The 11015-nt window shown below is 42.9% G+C and overlaps 1 protein-coding gene across 1 annotated transcript in view; it reads left to right on the forward strand.

Annotated features, from left to right (window-relative positions):
* The window catches only part of LOC147625203 (uncharacterized), an 11235-nt gene extending 686 nt beyond the window's left edge, over nucleotides 1-10549 (forward strand). Inside the window, exons 2-3 of the mRNA XM_086818463.1 lie at nucleotides 3170-3235; nucleotides 10406-10549. Coding sequence (XP_086674589.1) covers nucleotides 3170-3235; nucleotides 10406-10486 — 147 coding nt within the window. The 3' untranslated portion in view covers nucleotides 10487-10549. The remainder of the gene's footprint in view (nucleotides 1-3169; nucleotides 3236-10405) is intronic.
* The last annotated feature ends 466 nt before the right edge of the window (nucleotides 10550-11015 follow it).

Genomic DNA, 11015 nt, shown 5'->3' on the forward strand with positions numbered 1-11015 from the left:
TCCCTTGGGACCCCATGTTTTCTCTCGCAAGCTGGTTACCCGGTGTGGGTGGAATTTAAAGATCTTCCTAAATGGCTTTGGAATGGGTTGGGGGACTATTCTTTTTACAGAGCCTAATGCTGCCATGGGTAGGGCCTCTAGTAAGGTCTGTATTTCTTGCAGAAGCCTCTCTCCCTTGATGATGATTTGGGTCTAGCACTCTCACATAGTGTCCACTAAAGCAAGCAAGCACCAAAGAAGGTCCCAAAAACCAGATCAATCTTAACCATAGCACCATCCACCATCAAATTCATTCACCTAGGCACAGGCTTATGTACCTTGCCTCTATAGAAGTCTCGCACCCTGTTTTGCCTCCTCCTTCCTTGCATGTGTCTTCCTCGTCTCACACAGAGTACAGGTGGTTATGCTGATTCACCTTGAGGCTTCCATTCTTCTGCATCACCAGACTCAGTTTTGGTTGGGGATGCCTCTGGAGACGCTGGAGGATAAAGGAAAGTTGTCCTTGATGTTGTACATATTGTAATTATGTTTGTGAGCGTCTCTTGGAATGTTAAGGGCTTGAAAATACTTGCTAAAAAAACTTATGTTAGACACTTTTCTCATGTCTTGTTTTGGGTGATCCAAGAGCATCACTTGGTTCATGCTACTTCTCGTAGGAAATCTTGGTTCATGGATTATTTGGTTTTTTATGCTGATACTCTCCTTGGGTTCAGCAGTGTTTTATCTATTGTTCACAAGTCCCTTTCCCCCTCCTCGGTTTTTTCTCATCCTTCTGGAAGGCTACTTATGATCAGGATCTCTTTCAATGGGGAATTTCTGTTATATTGCCAAAGGCAAGTTTGTATGACTTCAATTTTTGATGGGTATTGATGTTTTGGGGGGCTTTAACATGGTTTGCAATCCTCGAGATAGATATAGTCCTGCTAATATGGTTTTGGGCAAGGGAAAAAATGGTGTGACTTGTTATGTGCTGAATGGGCTCTGTCTGATACTTGGCATTTGGGGGAATGATGTTCATCTATTGGCCACACTTAATTTAGTTTCTAGTATGAGAAATCCTCCTCTAGACTGGATTGAGTGTATTTCTCTCATGCTGTTGAATGGATTTTACACTTTTTGCGCCCCCGCCCCCGCCCCCCCCCCCACCCCACCCCGTGCCGTGCCCTCACACCCTGCAGAAGATTTGGGTTGCATCGGACTCTTCACTTTTAGATCATTTGCCTTTATTCGTTGTTTTCTTGTCGTCTGCCACTGAGCAAGTAATTGTACCTCGAAGGTTTTAGACGACCTGTGATTGCTATCTTTGTTGGCTGTTCAGGACTTTAATAGCAAGGTAGTCCAACCTATGTGTTTACTATTAAACTCTAGGTTGGTATCAGGCAGGATGGATGCCTGGGAGCTTTCTTGTATTAAGGCTTTTATCAGGAATGTGGGAAAATCTCATGCTGCTCTTAATAAAGCTTAGATTTTTCAGGCTTTTCACATTTCTGAGGAGCTGTGGGATGTGGTTCAAACTAATTCCCTTTCCCTTGAGCAGCATCTCCAATGGGCTTAGGCTAGAGAGTTTCTCAATAAGGCTGTCCTTTGTGAGGCCAAAAAGGCTAGAAAACACTTTTTAAAGGTGGAGGATGTATCTCCTAAATTCTTTTTAAAGCTCTCAAACTTGAGCGTGCCAAAGGATTTGATGACTCTGGGAACTCGGTATCTGACGCTGATCAGCAGATGGCTGCCACTATGGCCTTCTTTGGAAGTATTATTAGCCAGCTTGAAGACATTTCTAATGATAGATGGACTAAACAGGCTAAGATGTTGAATTTGGTCCCCTCTGTGGTGAACTCAGAAGAAGCTGCTTATGTGGAAAGATCTTTCAGTGAGGATGAATGTTTTTTTGGCTCTTAAAGGCCTTGGAAAAGAGAAGTCACCAGCCTGGGATGGCCTTACAGTAGATTATTTTCCTCATTTCTAGAAGATCCTTGCTTTTCTAGTCACTTAGATTGCTAATCAGTTTCTGTTGGTGGGTGTTGTGGATTCTGCTCACCAAGGGTTTGGTGAGACTGATTCTTCCCAAACAACGTGCTTGCTCCTTGCCTGACCATTGGAGACCTATCACTATGCTTCCTGTCATTTACAAAATTGTAGCTAAGGCCATGGCTAACAGGTTGATGCCCCTTTTACAAAAGTATAGTTCTCCTCATCAGCATGGCTTTATCAAGCGCAGATCCATCTATGATAATGTACTTGTAGCGATGGTTGGCGTTGATTTTACTCATTTGTCTGCTCAGAAATGTATTTTGCTCCAGTTGGATCTTTAAAAGGCTTATGATAGGATCCATTAGTCTTTTATTAAGGCTACTCTTCTCAAAATGGGCTTTGGTTGCAAGGTCAATAACCTTATATATATATGCTGTGCTTTTCTACTAACTCCTTTTTGTTGTTTAATGGTGTGGTTGTGGGGTCTTTTCCACTGCACAGAATAGTTTGGCAAGGTTTGCCCTTTGGCCCCTTTGCTCTTTGCTATGGTTACTCATCCTTTGATTTTGGCTCTTGACTATGGTACCAGTCTGGGTGTTATAAAGAGCCTGGTGCTTTACTGATGGCTCTCAGTTGCTTTCTAAGTTGTTTGTTGCTGATGATTTCCTTGTGTTTCTCCGAGGAATGCCCCTGCTGTGGTGCAAGACTTCGCTTCTGCTTTTGGCTCTAAATGTAATGTTGAAAAGTCAAGGTTGATTCTACTCTCAGAGGATAATAATTTTGATCCCTCCTCTTTGGATGGGGAGGTGATCCCTTAAGGTATTATAGTGAGACATTTGGGTGCTTCCTTAGGGGGGGTGGGTCAACATAACTAATAAGATGAAAATCTAGTGGGTGATGCATAAGATTTTTTTAAAAATATGTGCTTGGGCTTGTTCTGACTTGCAAGTTGTATTTTTATCTTATATGTTTTTCTATGTGCCTCTTCTTGACTTCAAAAATGCTCATTGGAATGACTTCTTGAAACCTTTGAAACTTTTTTTGTGGAGATAACCTTCATGCATAAACGAGCTATGCACTGGATGGCTTGGGATGCAGTATGTACCCACAAAGTAATGGTAGGATTGGGTATTTTGAATGCTTGTAAGCATGATGTGGCTTTGCATGCTAAGTTTCTGGTTTTGCCATTTCTAAACAGACTCAAGTTTGGTCATGGATGTTGAAATTCATCATACAATCTGCTACAGTTCGCACACCAGAGGAGGTTTGTGGAAGCATCTTCTTTAGCACCTTAAATTGCTTTCAAATGTTCCTTTGAAATTACCTGGCATGCAGTTCTCATTGTCTTTTTTAGCCTCATGTAAGAATACTGTGGTTGCACTTTCTTGGAAGGGTCCTATTAGATACACTGGGAATGCTCTGCTACTTCATTCTGTTTCGTTCTCTGCCATCTTACAGCATCCCCCCTCTTGGGATATCAAAATCGATAGATATTTGAATAATAAGGGTATTGTGTCCTCCTCTCACTACTGCTGATTCTGGCTAATCTTCTTAAACAACATTTTAAATTAAAGGATCAAAGTTTACCTCTGCTATCTGACATTCTAAATAGTTGCTCTGATTGGGTGGTTCCTTTAAACACTGATGAGGAGTGCCTTTTATCTGATTGGTGGTGGCCATCCCGGACTCTTTTCTTCAACCCTTCCTCCAAAAATTTCTATTTGCTGGTGATTGAGCAAACTGAATGGGTGAGCACATTTAATAATATGTGGAGAAAGGATTGGTCTTCTGCCTGTTAGAGTCAGCTTCTTTCTAAGTCTTGGTGGGTAGTTGAAATGCCAGTTACTTTTAAGATTTTTGTATGGAAGGTGTTAACTAGAGCTAAGGTGGTCTCCATCATATCTTGTCCAGAAGGTGGTCTCCATCATATCTTCAAAGGTTTGGAGATGCCAAGCTAACATCCAATGGATGCGTTCATAGTAGCCAAAAAGCTGCTTGAGTATGGGGCGTTTATTGATGTTTAAGGTGAGGCCTTGGGCTCCTTCATGGTAGTTATTCTACCGGGGGAACTCCGCCAGAAGGGTGGTGATGAGGTTAAAGAAGCGGATGGTGGCGATTATGGCGGGATTCGGCACCTGAATATCTTTGGCTATGAATGCATGCATTTGGGCTTCCGGGACATAGGAGGATTGAACCATGGCAAGTTACACTGGAGCTTAGGGTTATCTTTCTGTTCGGTGTGGAACAGGTCCCAGGTCCAGCGACGATGGATGGGAGGTAGTTTGGGTTGATGCGGAGATGGCAGGGGGTTTTGTAGTACTCAACCCAGATCTGCGGCTTGAGTAGGAAGGGTCACCGCCAAACCGGCTACTTGCGCATAAGATCGAATGTGAGGAGCTGAGCATCGGTTTGGGGCCAGATGTAGCCGTCGCGTTGTCGGTGTGGGTGCTGTCGCTGCCATGCATCTTGCTTGGCGTCGATCTAGAGCCGGAGGACATGAATGTCCATGCGATCTCTGATGTCATGTGCACACACATGTACATGCTAATCTTAGGACTAATCCTAGAGTGCAGCCAGATAAAGAAGGATTAAGAACTAGATAGAATGAGAATTTTGGAGCATTGATGTGCAAGATATGGCAAGGGATGGACTGGAGTGGACAAGAAGACATGTCGGCCAAGTGGAATGCATGAAGAGGCTGTCGGGTGCAGTAAATCAGTTCGGGTACTTCAATGATGAAAAAGGTGTCTGGGCGGTCGGCCAGTTCTCTAGTTGGTCCAAGGCCTATAAAAGGCTCTTTTGCTCATCGTTTTTGATCATTCACTCCCTCTTGGGTCTAGGTCTAGATATAGGACTGGAGTTAGGGTTTTCTATCTTTTCCACAAGGCAGCCCACAACTGCAAGGATTTATGTACCTTTTTGTATCATATGATATATTGAATTTCTTGCCATCTCTCTCTCTCTCTCTCTCTCTCTCTCTCTCTCTCCTCTCCCTTCTGTTTGCGTTTTTGCATCAGCATGTTCTAGACGGTGTTTAGGATTGAAAGAAGACTCTCAAAGATTTCGTATGTAACATTGGTATCATAGCATCAGGCTTAGCAAGGCTAAACACTGATTCAATCCCGTATGAAGGTGTACAGTCCAAGGTACAGGAAAGTGCATAGGTAAGAGGCCCAAGGCAAGGCACACAAGACAGAGAAGAACTCCCAGGACGTTGGTTGGTGGTGTTTCACAAAGCCCAAAGGGAATGGAAGTACTGTGAGTCGGGAAAGGCTTTCAGGTAACAATTCCAAGGGAGGATGATCCTCCAAGGAGTGGAGTGAGTGCATGACTCATTTCTTAGGAACGAAGACCAAGACGGTGTTTAGAGACAGGCCAGGAATGGATTGGGGATTGGATGGAACAGATGCATAGATCTTCTTTAGAGTTAGAGTGGATTTGGAGATCAGGCCAAGTATTCAATGAAAAGTTTGCTAGAGTAGGAAGGATGATAGAGGGACTCTGGGAATAGAATGAGATGATGACAATCATCCAAGAAGCAGATTGGAATCCCGTTAAGTTTAGAAGAGGGGGATGTCATGTACACACACATGTACATGCTAATCTCAAGACTAATCCTAGAGTGCAGCTAGATAAAGAAGGATTAAGAACCAAAATTTTGGAGCATTGATGTGCAAGATATGGTAAGGGATAGACTGGAGTGGACAAGAAGACCTGTCGACTAAGTGGAATGCATGAAGAGGCCGTCGGTTGTAGTAAATCAGGTCGGGTACTTCAATAATGAAAAAGGTGTCCAGGGGGCTAGCTGACCAGCAGTCAGCCAATTATCTAGGTGGTGTAAGGATTTATGTACTTTTTTGTACCATATGATATTGAATTTTTAGCTCTCTCTCTCTCTCTCTCTCTCTCTCTCTCTCTCTCTCTCCCTTCTGTTTGCGTTTTTGCATCAGCATGTTCTAGATGGTGTTTAGGGCTGAAAGAAGACTCTTAGAGCTTTTGCATGTAACATGTGATCTTTGTTAGTGGTGCTTGTTGGAGCTGGCGATCGAGCATGATGCGGATTGCTTGCTCAAACTCAGTGCGGTCCAAGGGTTCGCACCAATTGAGAGGAGGGATCCACCTCCTTGTACTCGTGCTGGGGTGGGATTTCGCCCTCTTCTAGGGGGTAGGTGAAGGTAGGTCATCGGGTTGGGGTTGTTGAGGCGGAGGAGTTTTTGCAGTAGAGGGGGTGGTGTCGAGTGAGGCATCAAAGAGGGCATGTGGGTGTGCCAATGTAGAAGGGACATCTTGGGTGAGTAATGGTGGGCCCAATCTAAGATGGAGGGAGGAAGGGGGTGACGGTGGTGTTGGTGAAGGGGTTGGTGAGGGAATATGAGGAGGGAAAGAGGGAAAGAGGGGAATGGTGGTAGGGGAAGAGGTTGGAGAAGGGAAGATGGTGCCCGAGAGGAGTTTGGCGTACAGGGTGGGCACCAGCGAGGAGTTTGGGTTAGTGGCATTTGAAAGTTGGGAGCCTGGGTGGGAGTGGGAGTGTGGGTGAGGTGGAGGTTGATGTGGAGGAGGCTAAGAGGTAGGGGGATCTCATCATTGTCGCTATCTTTGGTGCGGGCTCTCGCATCAGGCGTTTGGAGAAGAAGGCAGCCCTAGCCTCGCATGACTCTTCGAGGGTGGTGTTGTGGGGAAATGCGACATTGAAGTTGAGAAACTGGAGGATATGGCGGTGGTGGCGATGATCTCCAATCGGCAATAGACATGGGTGTAGAGGACGAGGAGGTCATAGGGGGAGTAAGGAGGGAGGGCATGGCGAGGGAGGGCCTTGTAAGCATAGTAGACTGTTGACTATCCGAGTCGATCCAAGAAGGCGAGCACGCTAATGGATTTCGAAGAGGCATAAGGGTATAGACAGAGGCCAATGGGGACTGTAAGTTCGATGAGTGCCTCAGTATCATTGGCTTGTCCGTACTCTAGGAGCGTTGCCCAATTGATGAGGTTGGTAGTGAGAGGGTTAATGGGAAGGGTGAAGAGGATGGGGGGATTGTTGAAGGAAATTTGGTTTTAGAAAAAGAGGGTGACGACGAGGAGGTTAATTAGGGTGGGAGGGATTCTCGTGTGAGGTAGGATAGGGTGGAAGCGGTGAGAGGGTCATTGAGGAAAAGATTGTGTTGGAGGAGTTTGAGCTGGAGAGCACAGAAGTGGAGTTTGAGAAGCTTGGGTAGGATTTTGGGGCGGGATGGAGAGGTTGGGTAGCTCGGTAGTAGCGCTCATCAAAGCATCAACTTTGCGCTCATTAGTGTTGGTGGATGTTTGCCTCGGAGTGGCGTGCTGTGTTTGAATTACATGTTCTTGGGTTGTCCGCAATTGTGTATCTTTTTTGTTTTTGATGTCAAGCTCAACATGAGCTGATACTCACGAGACGCTTGCGCGACCGTTCGACATTTACATCATTGGCGGGTTTGGTAGCTGGCACCGATATATCTTCGCTCCATAGGTTCTACAACTGGACTACATTGACTAGTCCACACTTACGTACTCCACTTAGCGTGTTCACATTATGGACCACATGTACATAGTACTTTAGTACTTACGTTGTAATTTCTTTACCCTTTTTATTATGAAGAAGAACAATTTTCAGTCTCTCATCTTGTGTGGTCTCTTTTAGGATTTGTGTGTGTGTGTGCTTGCAAGAGCTCAAGCTCCCTTCTCCCTTACATTTTTTCATGGTGTCAGAGCTTGGTTCATGCTAAAAGTTAAGCGGCAAGCAAGAGAAGCATTGAAAGCGGTACAAGGGGAAGAGCTTCATCTACTCTTCTCCTTTGTACTGGCTACTACACCCTTGTCGAGAGCTCTAAAGGAGGCACCGGCAAATGAACTTTGATTGAGGAGTTTTTTTTGTGGGAGTGGAGCTTCAGGACTAGTATACTATTCTTTGGACTTAATTTTTCAAGCCGAAAACACGTTTGGACGCGTCTTGACTTCGTTTTCTAATTCGCAGGCATTTATGTGCACTGCGGGTAAGTTTCGATTCTTTGTAGATTTGTATTTTTGGAACTGCAAGAAGGGCATTTAGTTGTGCAAACACTGTGTGTACTGCAAAGAGGTCTTACAGTTGTCATCGGGTATATGTAAGCAAATTGAGGTCACTAGTTATGACAATTTGGGTGCAGCATAGTATCGTTGCAGAGAATACAGTAGTTTGTGCAAGACAAACAAGGGTGGTGTTTTTGATGAGTTTGTGTTGCGCAGACAAGATGTTGAATGATGGAATTAATCAAACTATCATAGAGAACCTTAACAAGAATAACTTTCATGCTTGGAGATTTAGATTGATAAATTTTTTGATGGGAAAAGGCTATTGAGACTACATTGAAGGTGAACATGAGGAGGCATCGGAGATTAATCCAACCGCTTGCAAATGTAAAAGAATACTAGGATTGCAATCAAGGAGCAAGGAAAGTCATGTATTTGCTTTCTATTAGCATACAAGACACCATGATTGGGCATATACAAGATGCCAAGTCACCCAAGGAGGTATGGAACACTTTGGTGAAGTTATATAAAATTAACACCAAGGCACGAAAAATTCAGTTGAAGAATAAGCTCCATATTGTGGAGAGAAATTCCTTACATCTATTGATGTTTATATTGATGATAATGATAAGGTAGAAGTATTTCTATGTGGTCTCGGGTCACAATACAAGGCATTCAAGATATCTATTCAGACTCAAGAGAACATTTTCAACTTTACAGATTTGGTGTCAACATTGATCATTGAAAAAAAGAGTTTAGGTGAAGAACAATCTTCACAAAACAAAGGCAATGCGGAGCAACAGGTCTTCTACACAAGTGTAGGTAGAAGACGAGGTAGAGGTCGAGCTGGTAGCCGAGGTGGTGGCAGAATAGGTAATCAAAATTATAGTCAATAACAACATTCCCATGAATCACAACACACAGGTGGAAGAGGCCAGTTTAGAGGTAGGACGAGTCAAAGAGGTCGTGGGTAATTGGCAAAGATAGCATATTGATACATAAGGCTGTTTTACTGTGGTAAGCTTGGACATGTACATGTAGATTACTGTAAGAAGCTAAATAACATGCGAAATAAAAAAGTGCAGTAAAATAACCATGCGTCTTTCAGTAGAAATAATGAGGATAATGAGAGGTTGCTTGTTATGCAATATGTAGTTAATGCTTTGTTTGGAAATGATGAAGCAGCAACAAGTAAGGATGATGTATGGTATGTTGATTCACGTGCTTCGAATCACATGACAAATCACGGTGAGTGATTCAAGGAAATGAAGTCTTGAAAGACCAGGTTTTGTTGAAACAGAGGATGACATTGCTCATCTGATTGTCCATGTTGGAGATGTGCCATTGTATATGCAAGATGATAAGATAAAGTACCTTGTAGATGTACTTCATGTTTCGAATATTACAAAGAATTTGGTTTCTATTGGCTAGATGATTGAATAAGGTTTACAGGTGTGGTTTAACTCTAATGGTTGTTATGTAGAAGACTTTAAAGATAAGTGCAGGTTGGTTGCAAAAGGGAACAGAGTGGATAAAATGTTTACAATGAATGTAAATATGCCTGAAGTGAGTGCTGCAATGTCTGCAAATGGATCAGGAGTTGTTGTAGACACATACATTTGGTATAAAAGAATTAGTCATGTAAATGTGCAGAGAATGAAGTCTATGAAGACTAAGAAAATTATGACATGGTTGTCTAAGTTTAAAGTTGATGGTATGCAAAAAATTTATGAAGCAGACGAAGCATATATTTTCACATGATAGGAATGTGAGCAGGAATGTAATAGATGTTGTGCATTTAGATATATGGGGTCTTGTGAAGACTATGTTTATGGGTGGTTGCAAGTATTATATAACATTCATTGACCACACGAGGAAATGTGGGTGTATTTTATGAAGGAGAAGAGTGAAGTTTTCACTCATTTTCAAAATTTCAGAGTGATGGCTGAAAAACAGACATGAAAGCATGTGAAGTGCTTAAGGTTCACGGTACTTGGGTTGAAAAATAATTTCAAAAGGGAGATTGGGTATATTTGCAGCCGAGTGTCACTGGACCGCATTGAGTTCAACGTCGAGATGTGGTTGAGCACCATTGGAAGGGGTGTCTACTAGGATTCAATAAAACAAGGCATGATGGATTGGTGGCCCTAGTGCAACATGTGTACTCGGCATCAGAAATTTCTTTGCGTCCACATCGTCATATTCCTTGTTTCCCTTGCAATTGTATGCTTTCACTTCAGTATGTTAGTGTACATGGTCTGTGAACTGTTCTTTTCAGTTTTATTTGACAATTTTACAATAATGCTTGCTTTAATGTGCACGGTAGGAAGGTAAGGATTGTTTGACATTTAAACCTTTGTATTTGCTCACCCCTTTTTGGAGTCACTTACTGTGTTGGGTGTTTGGATAGGTTGGAAGGAGGATGGAAGAAAACACGAAGGTTTCCTCGGATTGGGAGTCGGATGATGTCAACTTGGTTCAAAGAATCTAAGTTATGAGTGTCATTGAAGCAATTATGTAATATCCCTCCACCAGAGTTTTGTAAAAAAGTATATTTTCTGGGATACTTTGGTGTTTAAAATATGTTGTCTCGTTTCTTGAAGTGGCGGTTTCGTCTTTTAAAAAATGAACATTTTTTCATGTTTTTGGGTCCAGTTTAAAATGGCCTATCTTGAATAAATAGTACTTTGAAGACTTAATATGTCATTTTTGCACTCATTCTCAAGAGCACAAGGCACCTCCACACTCAAACTTTAGAGCACATGGCTGCCTACAATTGCTTCATGAAATTCCTCCATGAGATCGAGTTTCCAGAGGCCACACACTTGCATGTAATGTTCACTCTCGCAAGATCGATTGGACCTCCACGAAGAATTATTTGTAAACACATTATCATACATGGACACCCATATCAAGCTGCACTCTGTCTCTCTGGACAACGATGATAGATTGTGGGTACCCTCCAACCTCCTAGAGTACATCAACCACAACAAAAGGCCCTTCCAAAAGCGACTTAGAAG

This window comes from Cibotium barometz, chromosome 24 (assembly GCF_041138505.1).
Source record: "Cibotium barometz isolate CiBa-2024 chromosome 24, ASM4113850v1, whole genome shotgun sequence".
In the NCBI taxonomy this organism is placed as follows: domain Eukaryota; kingdom Viridiplantae; phylum Streptophyta; class Polypodiopsida; order Cyatheales; family Cibotiaceae; genus Cibotium; species Cibotium barometz.